General features: G+C 41.5%; 1 protein-coding gene across 2 annotated transcripts in view; it reads right to left on the reverse strand.

Moving 5' to 3' along the window:
* Positions 1–977: 977 nt before the first annotated feature.
* The window catches only part of jag2b (jagged canonical Notch ligand 2b), a 42,944-nt gene continuing 28,976 nt past the window's right edge, over positions 978–14,945 (reverse strand). The window contains exons 9-26 of one of the 2 annotated variants that reach the window (XM_065257175.1): positions 14,825–14,938; positions 13,628–13,741; positions 13,273–13,319; positions 13,017–13,193; positions 10,714–10,876; positions 10,440–10,604; positions 9,937–10,050; positions 9,736–9,849; positions 9,508–9,621; positions 9,280–9,396; positions 9,097–9,124; positions 8,276–8,361; positions 7,785–7,898; positions 7,438–7,553; positions 7,088–7,339; positions 5,845–5,976; positions 3,983–4,133; positions 978–2,696 (exon numbers count right to left, since the gene is read on the reverse strand). In XM_065257175.1, the coding sequence (XP_065113247.1) occupies positions 2,188–2,696; positions 3,983–4,133; positions 5,845–5,976; positions 7,088–7,339; positions 7,438–7,553; positions 7,785–7,898; positions 8,276–8,361; positions 9,097–9,124; positions 9,280–9,396; positions 9,508–9,621; positions 9,736–9,849; positions 9,937–10,050; positions 10,440–10,604; positions 10,714–10,876; positions 13,017–13,193; positions 13,273–13,319; positions 13,628–13,741; positions 14,825–14,938 (2,627 nt within the window). In that variant the 3' untranslated portion in view covers positions 978–2,187. The remainder of the gene's footprint in view (positions 2,697–3,982; positions 4,134–5,844; positions 5,977–7,087; positions 7,340–7,437; positions 7,554–7,784; positions 7,899–8,275; positions 8,362–9,096; positions 9,125–9,279; positions 9,397–9,507; positions 9,622–9,735; positions 9,850–9,936; positions 10,051–10,439; positions 10,605–10,713; positions 10,877–13,016; positions 13,194–13,272; positions 13,320–13,627; positions 13,742–14,824; positions 14,939–14,945) is intronic. The other variant, XM_065257176.1, reaches the window with a different exon arrangement.

Here is a 14,945-nt window from a genome sequence, read left to right on the forward strand (position 1 = left end):
TACCCCTTTAAAAAAATAATAACCTGTAGAGTTTTGTTTACCTCACCTGGAATCTGAGGTAAAGCTGATGAAAAGTGCAGAATAATGTCATAAAAATTGTTGATCCATATTTCCACAAGTGAGAGATTTGAATGTTTTATATCTTTTAAAGTGTTTATATAAAGTTGATAGATATCCTTAGAGCCAACTTATTCATACTAAATATTCATGAGGACTTAAAAATATGCAAATTTGTTTATTATAGCAACAATATGAGTTTTGAAGGCCATGCAAAATCCCAACATTTTTGTGACAACATTCTTTAAGCTTTATGAATTCCTCAGATTGCATTTTTTTACTCATTGGTAAGTCAAAGCATTATAGTTATTTAATATAATCACTACTACAGTACTACTGTATATAACTACAGGTTGAGCTTATAGCCTGTCATCGGCTATGTATCCAAATGGCACTCATGTTTCTCATCTCACGTCTTCGGTTTTCCTATTTCATTTCTATAAATTTCATTCCTATTTCCCCTCACTTTACTTCCATGACCAGAGTTCAGTTACAGCATCAGAGACACCTTCACCCAACACTGCAGTATCCTGAGTGATGTGAAACATGACTCCAGTACTCTATCCCATTAGACTCAGTTACTTACAAACAAAACCATAACAAAGTCACTGCATCATCATAAGTGTCCTCATAAAACATTCAGACCAGATGAAGCCACGAAAAACCACCATCTATTGGCCAGCCAGCAGTCAGCCGAGAACAGGAGACCAATTACCATTGGCTTTCTGTCAGTGACATCATCATCACTGGAATCAAGATTTCCTGTATTGATCCGGAGTTGTCCTCACCTCTGGCAGTGGAAAGGTTTTTTTATTGGTAATATGATATGATAAAATAAGACTTGCTCCAAACTGAAATGTGCTCAGACAAGCGGCTGTTTCAGTACTAAATATACCAGCACACAGTGGTTTTCTTGAGCATGTTGTTATAAAATGCTTTAATAAATAGTTTGATTTATTTCTAAGAACAAACATAAATTCCACTAAATGAACCAAATAACTTTTTCCATAGCAATTCTTCTGTACAAAAAAGACTTTGACAACAAGTCGTGACATTTTACAGGTTTTCTTTGATCAGCAAGAGGACCGGTGTGGAAAGAGAACAGGGATTTTTTAAGGAGGCGAACACACACGCCACAATACAGCACACAATCTTACACGTGTCTCGTAAAGTGAAAACAAACCCAAGAACATAATAGGATGATCTTTGATTATATTTCTGTTCTGACTTTGGGACGCTGCAAACATATTACAAAACCTGCCATTATCAACTGGCATAAATAAAAGGAATGGTGTAAAAAAAAAATCAAAAACAGTAATAATCATAATAATTTCAATCATAATTATAATAATAATAATAATAAAAAAGTGACTTAAGTTACTAAATTCAAATATACACAGCGACTCATTTATTATTTACACATATTTACAGATTTCTTGTCTTTGTTTAAACAAATACCTTGATGGTGATATGGGAGCTGCTCTTAAGACCAGCCTCTCCACTTTTTGTAGTGATCTATGGGGTCTACCGCGTCGGTAGGACCCCGAAACCGAGGGGCTTGTCTGAAGGCACTTGCGACCAACTCAAAATACTGCAATCCGTTTTTAAAGACCATTCAGCCAAGACAACAGAAATGACAGAAAAAACAAGGCCACTTTATAGGCACTGTAGTCCTCCTCGTGGACAACGAGCTCGGTAAGGCAGGCGTAGAAGGAGATTTGAACGGGGCGAACGGAGACCCACAAAGCCAGTGTCTGCCCCATACAGGGTGTGCACCGAAACTGGGCCACTCGCAACAAAACAAAACCACAACCATTTGTAAACAACGAAAAAGTCTTAATATGGTTTCTCCCTCGAGTTCCTCAGAGTTTCTCAGTCCTGCTCTTTAATCCAGCAGTAGTTTCCAAAAACAAAGCAAGGCTTCTCCCTGCCTCCTTATAAAGAAATAAAAATTTGCTTCTTCTGTACATAAAAAACAAAACAAAAATCAAGAAAAGAAAGATATTTGCCACTTTACCATTCAGCCTGAAAATCTCAACGTTTAAAATAAAAATAACAAATGGGAAAAAGTCTTTGCTTGTTTCTGAGATGGCCTTGGTCTCCAGATTCTGCTCTGTCCACTGCTGGAGCTCATACGCAGTGCTCTCTGTGCTCTTGGCCGGTGGCGTTATTGACATTATTACAGTTTTTCTCCTTTGGGACGAAGCCTGTCCAGTAGTGCGTTTTGAGGGACGGGCTGCCTGCGCTGCTCCGCGAGGTGCAGATCAGCTCGTTGTTGGTCTGCGCTGCAGCCTTAGAGTACTTTTGGATGGGACGCTTGCCCCCCTCCATTTTACACCACCCCTCCGTGAGCTCCAGCTCTTCCTCCTCCATCTCCTCCTCATCTTCCCCGCTGTTGCAGGTCCGATCCGGGGAGCCCATGAGCTTGGCGCGCTCGTACTGTGCGTCCCGGTTGTCTTTGTGCTGCGGCCGCGTCACCGGCCGAAGTGGTTCCCACTGGTTGTTGACGCTTTCCTCGACGGAGACGGGCTCGCGCCTCTCACGCTCTTTTCGACGCTTGCGGGTCCACCAGACGCAGACGATGATGCAGAACACCCAGAGCACGCACAGGATCACGCACAGAATGGGCACCAGGTAGTCTGAGTGGAAGGAAAACCCAAGTCAGACATTAGAAACCGTAATTAGAAACCAGAAAAATATGCACTATATATGTATGCAACCGTATGTCCCGTGTTACCGTAAAAATGCGTTTTGTAGAGGAAAAAACATATATAAAAGTCGCACTGGACTACACGTCGCATTTATTTAGCAAATTATTTCACAAAATACAAGCTGAAGAACAGACATTTAATTTGGAAGGGCAAGTTATTCAACTAAACAATAGCACAGAACAGCAGGCTGAATAGGTGTCCGTACATGTTAAAGTAACATAAACAGTTATTTACATGATACACAATAGCATATCGAACATTTCTCGGAGGCTAAATTGGCTAAATTAACAAGAAAAGCCAAATCAAGTTAAAAAAGGTCCCAAAGTCATTCCGCATCACTGAATCCATTGAATTACATAAATACAGGAGCAGCATAGAGCGGACTCTCGCGGCTGAAGACGTAATGGTTTCTCTTGGTTCATATGAAATAATTTTGATGTATAAGTCGCACCTGACTATAAATTCCAGCACCCACCAAACTAGGAAAAAAGTGCGACTTATAGTCCAGAAAATACGGTATTCAGTATTCACTATATGCAGTGAATGTCCGGACCATACGTTTTAGTTGATAAAGTTTCAAAAATCTGATGAGCAATACATTACGGTATACGTGGTTTGTTTGTTTAACGCCATTCCAGCATCCATGGCTATATTCATGCCAAGAATCAGTTAATCCATACACACATTTCGGGGAAGGGGCAATTTAGCATCTCCAACCTAACCTGCATGTTTTTGGCCTTTGGGAGGTAACAAGAGGATCCGGGGTAAACCCACGCTAAAGAAAGGCCACCTGACCTAGCCGGGGCTCGAACCGGGGATTAAGGCACATATAAAATAAAAAAAAATTCAAAAAGCACGTCTAGAAAAAAATATGGCCAGAATTTTAACATCGCTGCACCATTTAAAACAGATTTTAAAGATATTTAATTATTTTCATCTTTAAATGATGAAAGAGCAAATTTGCTTGTTACTACCACCTAGTAGTTCGAATACTGTTATATAGTCACAACTTTAGGAGGCAAGTTTGCCTACAACAGTTTCAGACATCATTATTTTAAATGAGTCCCAGCATTCTCTTTAACACCGGCTGCAGTGTGTCATTGGACTGTCACAGGTTTATGGCCTTCTGCTGGGTCCAGTGTGTCTGTCAGACTGTCACTAATTGGTGGAGATGGGGAACTGACAGTGGGTCGGGGGATGAAGGCTTTACTCACCCACTGGTTGGGACATGACCGGCATCTCCACTTTGACCTCGATGACGGCGAGCATGACAGTGCTGTTGTGCCGTCTGGACAGCGTGCTGACTATGGCGCTGGCAGCCTCTTGGATCTGACTGTGGTCCGGCTGATCATCCTGTTGGAACGACTGCAGGACAAACGATAAAGATTTAATACATATATATATATATATATATTTTAACATCATTACAGCATCTATGACTATATTTATGGTGAGGACTGGTTAATCCATACACACTTGTTGGGGGAGGGGCAATTTGGCATCTCCAATTTACCTAACCTGCTTTTTTTGGCATGTGGAAGGAAACCGGAGTACCCAGAGTAAACCCACGCTGACACAGGGAGTACATGCAAACTGCACACAGAAAGACCACCTTACCCAGCCGGGGATCGAAACGAGGACATTCTTGCTGTGAGGCAACAGTGCTACCCACTAAGCCACATATATTATATTGTCAGTTTGCCTGTCAGTAAAAAAAGGGTACTGTCCTCTATGTGAATAAATGTGAAACAAAAATATGTAGAGATGGAACATTGAAAAAAATGGTTTTTTGATAACTCAGGAGGGTCCCCTGAAAAATCAGATCCCATACAAAATGTTTCTCCATTTGGTCTTTTGCAAATAATGTGACTTTGTTGTTGCCTTGTAAACATTCATTATGGATTGAGACCTTTCTGGGTAGGATAACAGTGCGCTAGTGTAACAATGTTCAGGGATTGCTGGTAGAGTATCCTATCCGGTGTGTAAAATGACAAATCAATACGGTGAATCAGATTACATGCTCAGAATGAACACTGTAGTAACAGCACAGATCTTCACCCCCCCCCCCCAAAAAAAAAAAAAAAAAATACAGAACATTACACTAAGTCAAAAACGTGTCCCTATTAATTGGTGTCACGACCAACAACTGTACACAAAACAACAAGAGATCTCAAATCCGTCCATATCACGATAATAAGCGTGCTCACGCATTATTCAGCTGGGATTAGTTTTGAATAAAACATGTTTGGTGATTCATAAGTAAAAGTGAAAGGAATCTTAAGGAAAAGTAGTTGTTTATGCATTGCCTCAATTCATACCATAATCATTTCAAGCCTTCTCTATTTTCAACATGCAAAAACCTGTAGCTGTTCAAAGCTCCTGCCTACAGGTTCCATTTTAATGAGTCAGGCCTGGCATTTAAACACGAACCTTCAGTCAGTGACTTGTTACGACAGATTTAACCAACCTGACCCAACAGTACACTTGGTAGGTAGTCACTACTCGACACACGCGTTCACTTAACTTGACAAAATTTTCCCATTTGTTAAGTTGTTTTATTCAGTATACAACGTGAGCATCGGTGAAATGTTTTGCTAATGCCTTGGCTTATCTGATTGTGCAAGCTAAAGACAAAAGTGTATATCCTAAAGCTACATCTAAGATGTGCTGGAGCCGGCTTCAGCATTCGCTGTGTGGGTGGAGGGAATGCTGCAATGCAGTACGGCCCGCTGCTGGCCAGTCAACTGAATCTTATTACAACATAATGGGTTGGTTTGAAGAGGAGGCCGGTTGGCATCGCTCTGGGCGTCCGGGCATTTCAAGGAACCGTGCTAGACTCGGTGAGGAAATCAAATTTGCATCCATTAACAGATTTGTGCAATGACTATCCAAGACCCCTGTGGTTTTGACTTTCTGTTTCTCGGATAATAGATCTTAGGAGCCACGCACACCGCTGCGTGCCGGGTACAGATGCGTGGAGGATTCATGAATATGAAATGTGAGGGATAGAAACCTCTCTTTAGGTGAGCCATGTGGATATGTGCACAAAGCGGGAGTTTTTAGGACGTATACTTACGATGGCAGCTTCTACCGCGTCCTGGTTTTTGTAGGAGAGGTCGCAGAGAACCAGCAAGGCGTGATCTTTCGCTAGGCTCCGCGTGGAGGGCATGTACCTGAGCTCAGAGCAGACGTTCTCCACTGTCGTTCCCTAGAAAACATTGAGAGAGGAAGCCTTACATAAAGGCACTATTGTGGAAACGAATATGATCGAATGATGAAATACAAAATGAGAGTATCAAAGATTGCTAAAAAATATTTTTGGATGTGATGCCCATGGTTATCATGGTATCAGATTGTTTTCTTATCACAATTTTGTTTTGGGCACAATACTTTAGTGTTAATATGACATACGTTGTTATTAGTATGGCTTTTTGCACCTAAATGATGGTTTGCTAGGGCTACATAACAACTAATCGCAACTAATCGTTTACCAAATAAAAGTTTTTGCTTACATAATATATGTGCGTGTATTGTGTATAATAATTATATATTATTATATAAGCATTATATATATATATATATATATATATATATATATATATATATATATATATATATATATATATATATATATATATATATATATATATATATATATATATATATATATATATATATATATATATATATATATATATATATATATATATATATATATATATATATATATTTATAAATAAATACAAAATATATTTAAGAAATATTTATATGTGGATATATATTTTAAATTTATATATAATTTATATTATACATAAATATGAATACTTAATATATACAAATATTTTTTTCTTAAAATTTTACAAGCTTGTTTGTGTATTTATATATACACAATTATTATACACAATGCACACAAATACATGATGTAAACAAAAACTTTTATTCTGCAAACGATTAGTTGTTATGCAGCCCTAACTGAAGACCAGGGAAACTGCATGTGGAGTGAAGACGCATGAACCAAAGATGCTTTATCTGACATTTTGCACTGGTAATAGCTAAAAACAGCTAAAATTCTTGTATCATAATTTTTTTACATACAGTACCATGGCAATACAATATTACTATCCAAATTCCAAATTTTTTTAAAGCATGGTGCCATACTTTTTAGGACATGTATTTGTTACATATACAAGGCTAATACCGGGGACACCGGGGCGAGAGCTTGAAGTACTATAGTATGACCATCTGATACCATTGTTGTACCACGACACCCCCACCATGCCTTTTTGTAGCCAAACAGTAACTCGACCCAGAATACTCACTGTAGGTAGTTTGTCCCTGTTGAATATAAGGGTGATGCGAGCACAGCTTTTGTCCAGATACAGTGTATTGGGCTCACATTTGGTTTGTATGGTTGGGGGGGCTTCGGGGCTGGAACAGAACCCCCATTGGTGGCAGGGGGGAGAGAGGCAAGTGAGGAAGTTGTGCTCCATGCATTCGCGACCTCCGGGGCAAGAGTGAAGCTCTCGCCCTGGCGTCCCTGGTAAGAGGCACGGGCGGCGACCACACACCACCTGAGGAAAGCAAAGAACCACATCAACACAAACAAAGGCACCTTTATTTATATGATGAGAAACTAGTAGTGTGCATGCACATACGTTCACACACTTACCTTTGTGCACTCCACTTTGCCGTTGACACATTGACAAGTGTTGCATTCTTCCTCCCAACGGCTGCCGTGCGGAAACTGGAGTCCAGCATAGTGACACGTCTTCCCGATGCCAATGACTGCGGCACAACACAAACACCGTAAGACCAGCGCCAACGCTAATTTAAGAGCAGATATCAATTCGGTCTGGAATGATCTTAGTTCACATGACGCAAGGTCAGGGCTCCTACACAGATGCTGCATGCTTGCCATTGCTGCAGCTCATGGGAACCATATTAAGGAACCTCTTCAAAATTGTCAAGCTTATAGGGATCAACTATGTTTATGATATAACTTCTTTAGCTTCTTACACTCTTGGCATCGAGGTCCGGTACGGCCAAGCGGGCAGACACATCGAAAGGCATTGATTTCATCCACACAGGTAGCACCGTATGCGCAGGGCGAGGACTGGCACTCGTCAATGTCTGATGAGACAAAAGAGAACATTTGCATCGATACAGCTGCTGTCACCCGTGGAGAATGATCAAACTGTTGGGAAAGTTACAAATGCGACTTGAAATCAATAAACATTTGAGCCTTTTCTCAGGGATTGATTGTGTTCCCATGGTTGCACCTCGGAAAATGAGGCCGGGGAAATGCATGGAATCCTTAAAGACTATTTTCTATGTAACAGCTATCAATGGAAACAAGAGACAAGAGGAATTTTTCCACCGGTTGAATAATTTATCTCTTCTGTTTGTGAGTGAGGGCTAACCTTTGACCCCAGAAGAGGTCAAAGGGCACGGGATGCTCGGTAATCCAGTGCCACCTTTATACTACAGTCCCCCCACAAAATACTCACTGATTCGACAGTCGGGTCCGGCAAATCCAGGGGCGCATTCACAGCGGAACCAGTTCACACCGTCCACGCAAATTCCCCCGTTGTAGCTGCGGGGAAATGGGAGGAGAATGAGGTCACTCGCAAAACAAGACACCTTTGAGATAATACGTCCAATGTACATGCTTAAAAGAAAAAAAAGGAAAAAGGGGGGAAGGGCACGGAGAGGAAAGACGGCGAGATAGAGACGAAAAAAGGATGCAAGAGGGTTAAAAAGCCTCATTCCGTTTATCAATACCAGAACCTTTCAGATGCAAATCCCCCCGCTGCCTCCTTGCTGTGATGCCCAACCCCTTCTCCCACCCCACCTCCCAAATCCCTTGCTCTCAGGTCAGCAATGAAAAAAAGCAAGGGGACCAAGAAGGCTGGGAGAAAAAGAACCTGCCCATCCCCTCCGCCCCTGCACTGTTGGGGGTTCTCTTCTAGGGCCATCAGCTCTATTGTGTTCCCCATTAAAACCAGCCCGGGGTCTCCCGAGCTGTCGGATTTAGGGGTGATTTAGGGACATCTTCTCCTGTCTTTACAACTAGCGTCCCCCTCAAACCCCTCCCTGCGCCCGCCTACCCCTCGGTGTATCCGCTCGGGAGAGAATGGGGGTTAGTGGGGTGGCACTGGGGTGGAACAACAGGGTGGAATTGGGCAGAAAGCCACATTAGAAGGGTCACTCCTAGCTGTCTATGTTGTACAGCGAAGGGGAGGGTTAGTACAGAGAAGACAACAGATTTACCAGCAGCCCTGGGCGGCATTGAGTAAACAAGAGAGGAGAGGCAAACAATGATTCTTACCAGGGGTGAGGGTTGCAGTCATTGGTGTCTGCGAGGAATAAAAAGATTTAAAAGGGAGAAAGAAACACGTCAGTCAGCATTAGACATTTGTGTATTGAATGTATGTAAGCTAACAGTTTTAGTTGGAAGATATCTGCGTTCCAACGGTATGCAGACAGGGAGTATAATCGGGAAATGACTCACTCTGAGCGCAGGTGGGACCTTCCCATCCATCTTTGCAGATGCAGGTAAACGTGTCTCCGCCACCCACACACGTTCCTCCATTCAGACAGGGGCTGGATGCACAGGTGTTGTTCTTTGCTGCAGTATACAGACAACAAAAGATATAGTAACTGAGAATACCTGTAGATTCCATAGATTCAAATTTGCATTAGCTAAAAGCATTAATGAGACCGGTTGAGGTCTGCTTACCCGTGTTGCATGCACTTCCCCCCCATCCAGGTGTGCAGGAGCAGCGGAAACTGTCTCCGTGGTCATAACAAGTCCCTCCATTATTGCACGTGCTGGCATCACACTGACTTTCACCTGTATACACATAATAAAGTATTAGTTTACTTTACAATCATGCAACTAGCAATTGAACTACAGGTAAACACTATAGTAGCCATAAACAGTTTAACTGTCAGGGCATAAACTTACGTGAATGGCAGGTCTTGCCCTTCCATCCGTTGGCACATTCACAGTAAAAGTCATTGACCAGGTCCACACAGTGTCCGCCGTTCTTACAAGGGCTCCGACCGCACTCGTTTACATCTAACCACAGGGATGGACGCAAGTAAAAAAGTTAAAAGCGAGAAAGTGAAGAGGGGGAGATGAGGAGGATGAAGATGAGAAACTCACTGAGGTTGCAGAGATTCCCCTCCCAGCCGTCTGGACAGAAGCACTGGAAGGAATTGATGCCATCGATGCAGGTACCTCCGTTGTGACATGGGCTGCTTGTGCAGTCGTTAACATCTGGTTATGTAACATAAGAGTTATGAGCTTCATTAATTCGACAATCAAGAAGGCAAAAAGGTATATATTAGGCCATGTAACTAGTCACCATGTTAATCAAGGTTTGCCTTCACTAGATCATTTTACCTGAAAATAAATCCTAAAATTAAAGTTCCTAAAAAAAACTGAATGTATGAGGATTCCAAAATAATAAAAAAGCTTTGTGTGTTGTCTAGATGTTTATACATTTTACATAAAGGTTGTTGTGCGCTATTTGTGCAGTATACTATTAGCAATTAAAGCACAACTATAGAAAAGTCTTGGCAAACTATTAATGGATGACTAGTGAACAATCAGACATACAAAATATGGTGTAATAGGGAAACGAGTAAACAGAAAAGACGACGTACTCTCGTGGCAGTAGGTTCCAGTAAAACCGGGCTCACACGTGCAGGTGAAGTTGCCGCCAGGCTGGCTGATACAGCGCCCGTGAGGACCACAAACATTAGACCTGATGCGTTGCACACCCCCATCAGAACTGTTACTCGCCACGGCAATAGTACAGCTGTCAATCACTGCAAGTAAGGGAACACAAGCATATGTAAACAAATATCTGGCTAAAATATGGGAAATAAACCTACAAGTTACACAATCTTTGCTGGTGACACACAGAAAATGAAGTACCCTGGCAAGGGGCGGTCTTGCAGTGGTCCTTGCGGTTTTCACATGTCTTGCCTTCGTAATCTTCAAGACAGGCACAGTAGAAATCACCTGGCAAGCTGTAGCACAATGCTTTATTCTGACATGGGTTCGGCTCACAGGGGTTCGAGTGAATAAGAGTTTCCACCTAAAAAAACGGGAGAAAAACATGAGAGGGAGATTTGGTGAGGGAATGAGCATCAGGTTTTTTTTAATCCAATCCTCTTAAACTATAGAAATAAACAGTCAGGTAAAGCTGTGGAAGGCTCATATAAGCCTACAGCTAAAGAAGACAACACCATTACTGTATACTCACTCAAGAGACCAATCAAAACAAACTGCGCTGCTAAATTTAGCTCATCCTTCCTCTCTTACCGAGCATATTCAACTGGGACAAGGAACACTTTTGCACATCTATTTTTTTCCTCTGCCTTGAGTTGGCCTTGTTCCTCTAAATATGTTTAAAATTGAATCTTTCAGAAAATCTATTACATTCCTCCAATATGTTAACTTTAAACGATTTATTCAATAGTAAAATGTTTAAATAATAACTTTTCAAATTAATAAAATTTATTCATAAGTATAATTTAAATAAGAAATTCCTTATTAAAACCTGTTGGTCCATAGTGATTTTGCATACAAATTTTGCCATATATTTTTTGTTACATGCAATAATGTAAGTATATAGTGTGGTGGTTATAACATAATTTGGGAATTGCATTACTTTTGTAATGTATCAAGACATTATTATAAAACTTGCTTAAATTACACAAATTTGTGCCAGCTTAATTACTTCCCGAAATCTCCCTAAATGGGTTTTGTCTGTTAAACCTATATGACCAAAATTATTTTCAAAATTTTGTTTAATTTAATTAATCATTTAAATCACAATACATGATCTATTTTGGTCTTGTTTCAGTAGTGTCATTGCATAATACACCTGTTTTCATAATGCCCACAAATACAAGTTGGCATCTTTAGCTTTCCGTGACCTCCTCAGTACTCCCAGTTCCCATTTTTCCCCAAATGCCTCTTTTAGCAATCTTAGGGAGCTTAAACAATCCACCATGTCAGGCCTTAGGTCGGATCGTAACACTGCCCTCCACAGATCCTCTCTGGGCATGTCTGCTAATTTATTTTAATACTGTATAAATACACGCTGTATATACAGAACTCTATAAAGCAGTCTTATCCACAGGATGTGATGCAAGAAAAAATGTCCAGATACCAGAGCTACTAAATCCCCATTTGTTGCAGGACTTATACATCAACATAAGTCAACAAATAATTAAAAAATGCTAATATTTTGCTTTAGAAAACATTTCCATTGGATCTACCTTTGGTGAAGATGCGGACTGCATTCTAAAGCATCTAAAATTAGTTGATCACAAACCCATTTTAGTGACTTAAGTCTAAATGAATTTGATCTGATCTAAGATCAAAGCATGTAGGAGTATTTGTGAATACTTTACAACTAAAAACAACTTTGAAAGATCAAAAGCTTCTCTGGTAAAGTCTACGTTCTTCAGTAGACTGCAGACACTATTGTCTAATGTGAGATTGTGGCATGCCAGGCATGAATATAATGTTTAGAAAAAATCAAGGCCTTCTTTTCCCGGGCTGAATTGTGGGCAGGCGGCCAGGATGCCAAAAGAAGCGTTGCCTCATTCACTACAACTTATTTTTAGTCTGCATGGTAAACAGAGACTGGCTCAGGACCAGCGTTCAGTACCTCCATCTTTAGCCTGCCGCTGGACTAACGCTGGCTGCAGACCAGCGACAACAGCAATAATGGCCACATGAAGGCAAGAAAAAATACCACCGCCCTCCACCCAAACCCTGCTCTAGTTACCCTGGCGCACCTGTGGCCGAATAACAAGCTTGATCTGCCTTACACCAGGGCTTTAAAAACACATGCACGTAATGGCGTGAGGGGGCGGTTGGGTTGAAGACTAATTTAGTCGTGACAATGAGGAATGAGATGTGGGAAAGTATGAATGGAGAAGTCACACTGTAGTAAACCAACGGCTGAATTCTGGGAAAAATCTAGACTAAAAATGGCCTTCCGGATAGTGCATGTATTCTTATACATTGAGTTACAGTCATACCGGCGTTACAAAGATACAAGTACACTAGGGGCACATAAGCAGAATCCAAAATTTGATTTGATTTTGAAGAAGTTAAAAACTTTCAGTTTCTTTTCTGTTTTCTGTTAATGATGAGGTCAAATAATACCAAAATGGTTGGAAAAGAAACTCTAAAATGGAAATAGGGCCAAAGATTTTTACCTCACAGAGCATCCCTGCAAAGTTTGACTGGCATTCGCACACAAAGCTGTCTAAAATCACATGACAACGGCCTCCGTTCTGGCACGGCCCGCTGGCACATTTGTTTCTTGAGACTTCACAGTGCAAGCCCACAAAGCCCGGAGGACACTGACAGTGGTAACCTCCGTGTACCAGCTCCTGCAAAATGGCACTTATTTAATAACACAATCAATTGAGATGTTAAAGCAAACTTAAAATTTTAAACGTGAAACTGTACCATGCACGTCGCTCCATTCTGGCACTGTCCATGGCAGCCATTTAAATCTGCAATCAGGGGCAAAATAATTTAGACAATTAATCAATGGCTAAGTGGAAGAACATCGTTCAAGACGTGCTATTAATTGGAATTAGATAAGCTTGGTAAGTGTGCTGAAGGTGAAAGGGTTAGTTTAATCAACACAAAGTAGAGCTACAGCCAATGAGGACGATATCCCAGCATGCAACAGCAGGTTAAGCCTTAGACGAAAAACACAGTGTACAGAAGCCCACAGGATATCCAAAGAGGAAACCTAGGTGACCTATATAGATTATGTGCTGGAAGATGGAGGAGAGGAGCATGAGAAGATACTGACTGATGTCACAGTTCTGTCCGGCCCATCCTTGAAAGCAGTCACAGTGATATCCACCAATCATGTTTTTGCAAGAGTGAGCATTTACACAAGGCTTCCCCACACATTCATTTGCATCTGTGAAAGTGAGGGAAAGAGATTTTTGTAGAGGATTTGCTCAATTCTGGAGGGTTGGGAGAAGAAGAGCGGTGAGCGAGAGATAGCAGGAGAGGGGCAGAGAAACCTGAGCTCTTGCTTTGTAACCCCACCACCATTAAACCCATTGAAAAGACAGTCGGCTTGAAATTCTAACGGTCACACTGATGCCGGTTCGCTTCACTTCCGTGTGCTGATCAATTACAGCTAAACCCTGGACGTGCTGCTAAAAGCATCTCCATTAGCTGATGGGAGCTAAATATTGATATTTAACTGCAATGATAGTCTCATACCAACAATAACTGGCATTGGTACCAACAACTGTGAATAAGAGACAAGCGAGAAAACATGCTGATGTCACTTAATCGCTAAATTATCACGAATATTAATGCAGTAAATATCACCCACCACAGCAGGTGACAACTTGTAGGCCACGGCTCTTACGACTTTACCATGACAAAACCCGCCGCTTATTAAGCGTTGAAAAATTCATCAGGGGCCCCTAGTGAGGTGCGCTCAGCTCCCATGCGCACCTGTCCTCTGGGAAACATGACACTCCACCGTGCTCAGGCCTGGTTCTTGCGGATGAAACCCAAGCTGGAGGCTAATGTTCGAAGCGCAAGATGAGCACCCCGACTCCTATTCCCACCCCACGCTTGTTTACAGGTCACAATCCACTTCCTTTCACATTAATCACTTCCCTTGACCAGAGCTGAGCTCTACTTTGACCAGAAGGATGGTGGAAAAACAACACTCCAATACTGTGGCACCTGCAATGTCGGAGATGGGCCATTTGATCTAGCTGTATATACAAGTCCAAGGCCAACACTACATGTTTCATATGCATACGTACATGGCCCCACTACAGTCAGAAAGTTCAGGTTGCTGCCACCACCAGCTTCAAACAACATGCAATGTGCATGCTTTATTTGCATCAAACACATACATATAAACTATTTGGATGCGTAATTTGGCAATGCAAAAACAAATACGGATTGAGTAGATGGTTCAAGGAGCAGAGTATCTTAAAACATGCCTTTAATAAAGTACGGATCTAAATCTTACCGATTTGACAGGTTTTCCCGCCCCACTGCGGAGGACAGATGCACTCAAAGCCATTGTATAAGTCAATACACGTTCCACCTTTCGCACACGGGCTGGAGGCGCATTCATCCATGTCTGCAAC

Source organism: Paramisgurnus dabryanus, chromosome 12 (genome assembly GCF_030506205.2).
Source record: "Paramisgurnus dabryanus chromosome 12, PD_genome_1.1, whole genome shotgun sequence".
Taxonomy (NCBI): domain Eukaryota; kingdom Metazoa; phylum Chordata; class Actinopteri; order Cypriniformes; family Cobitidae; genus Paramisgurnus; species Paramisgurnus dabryanus.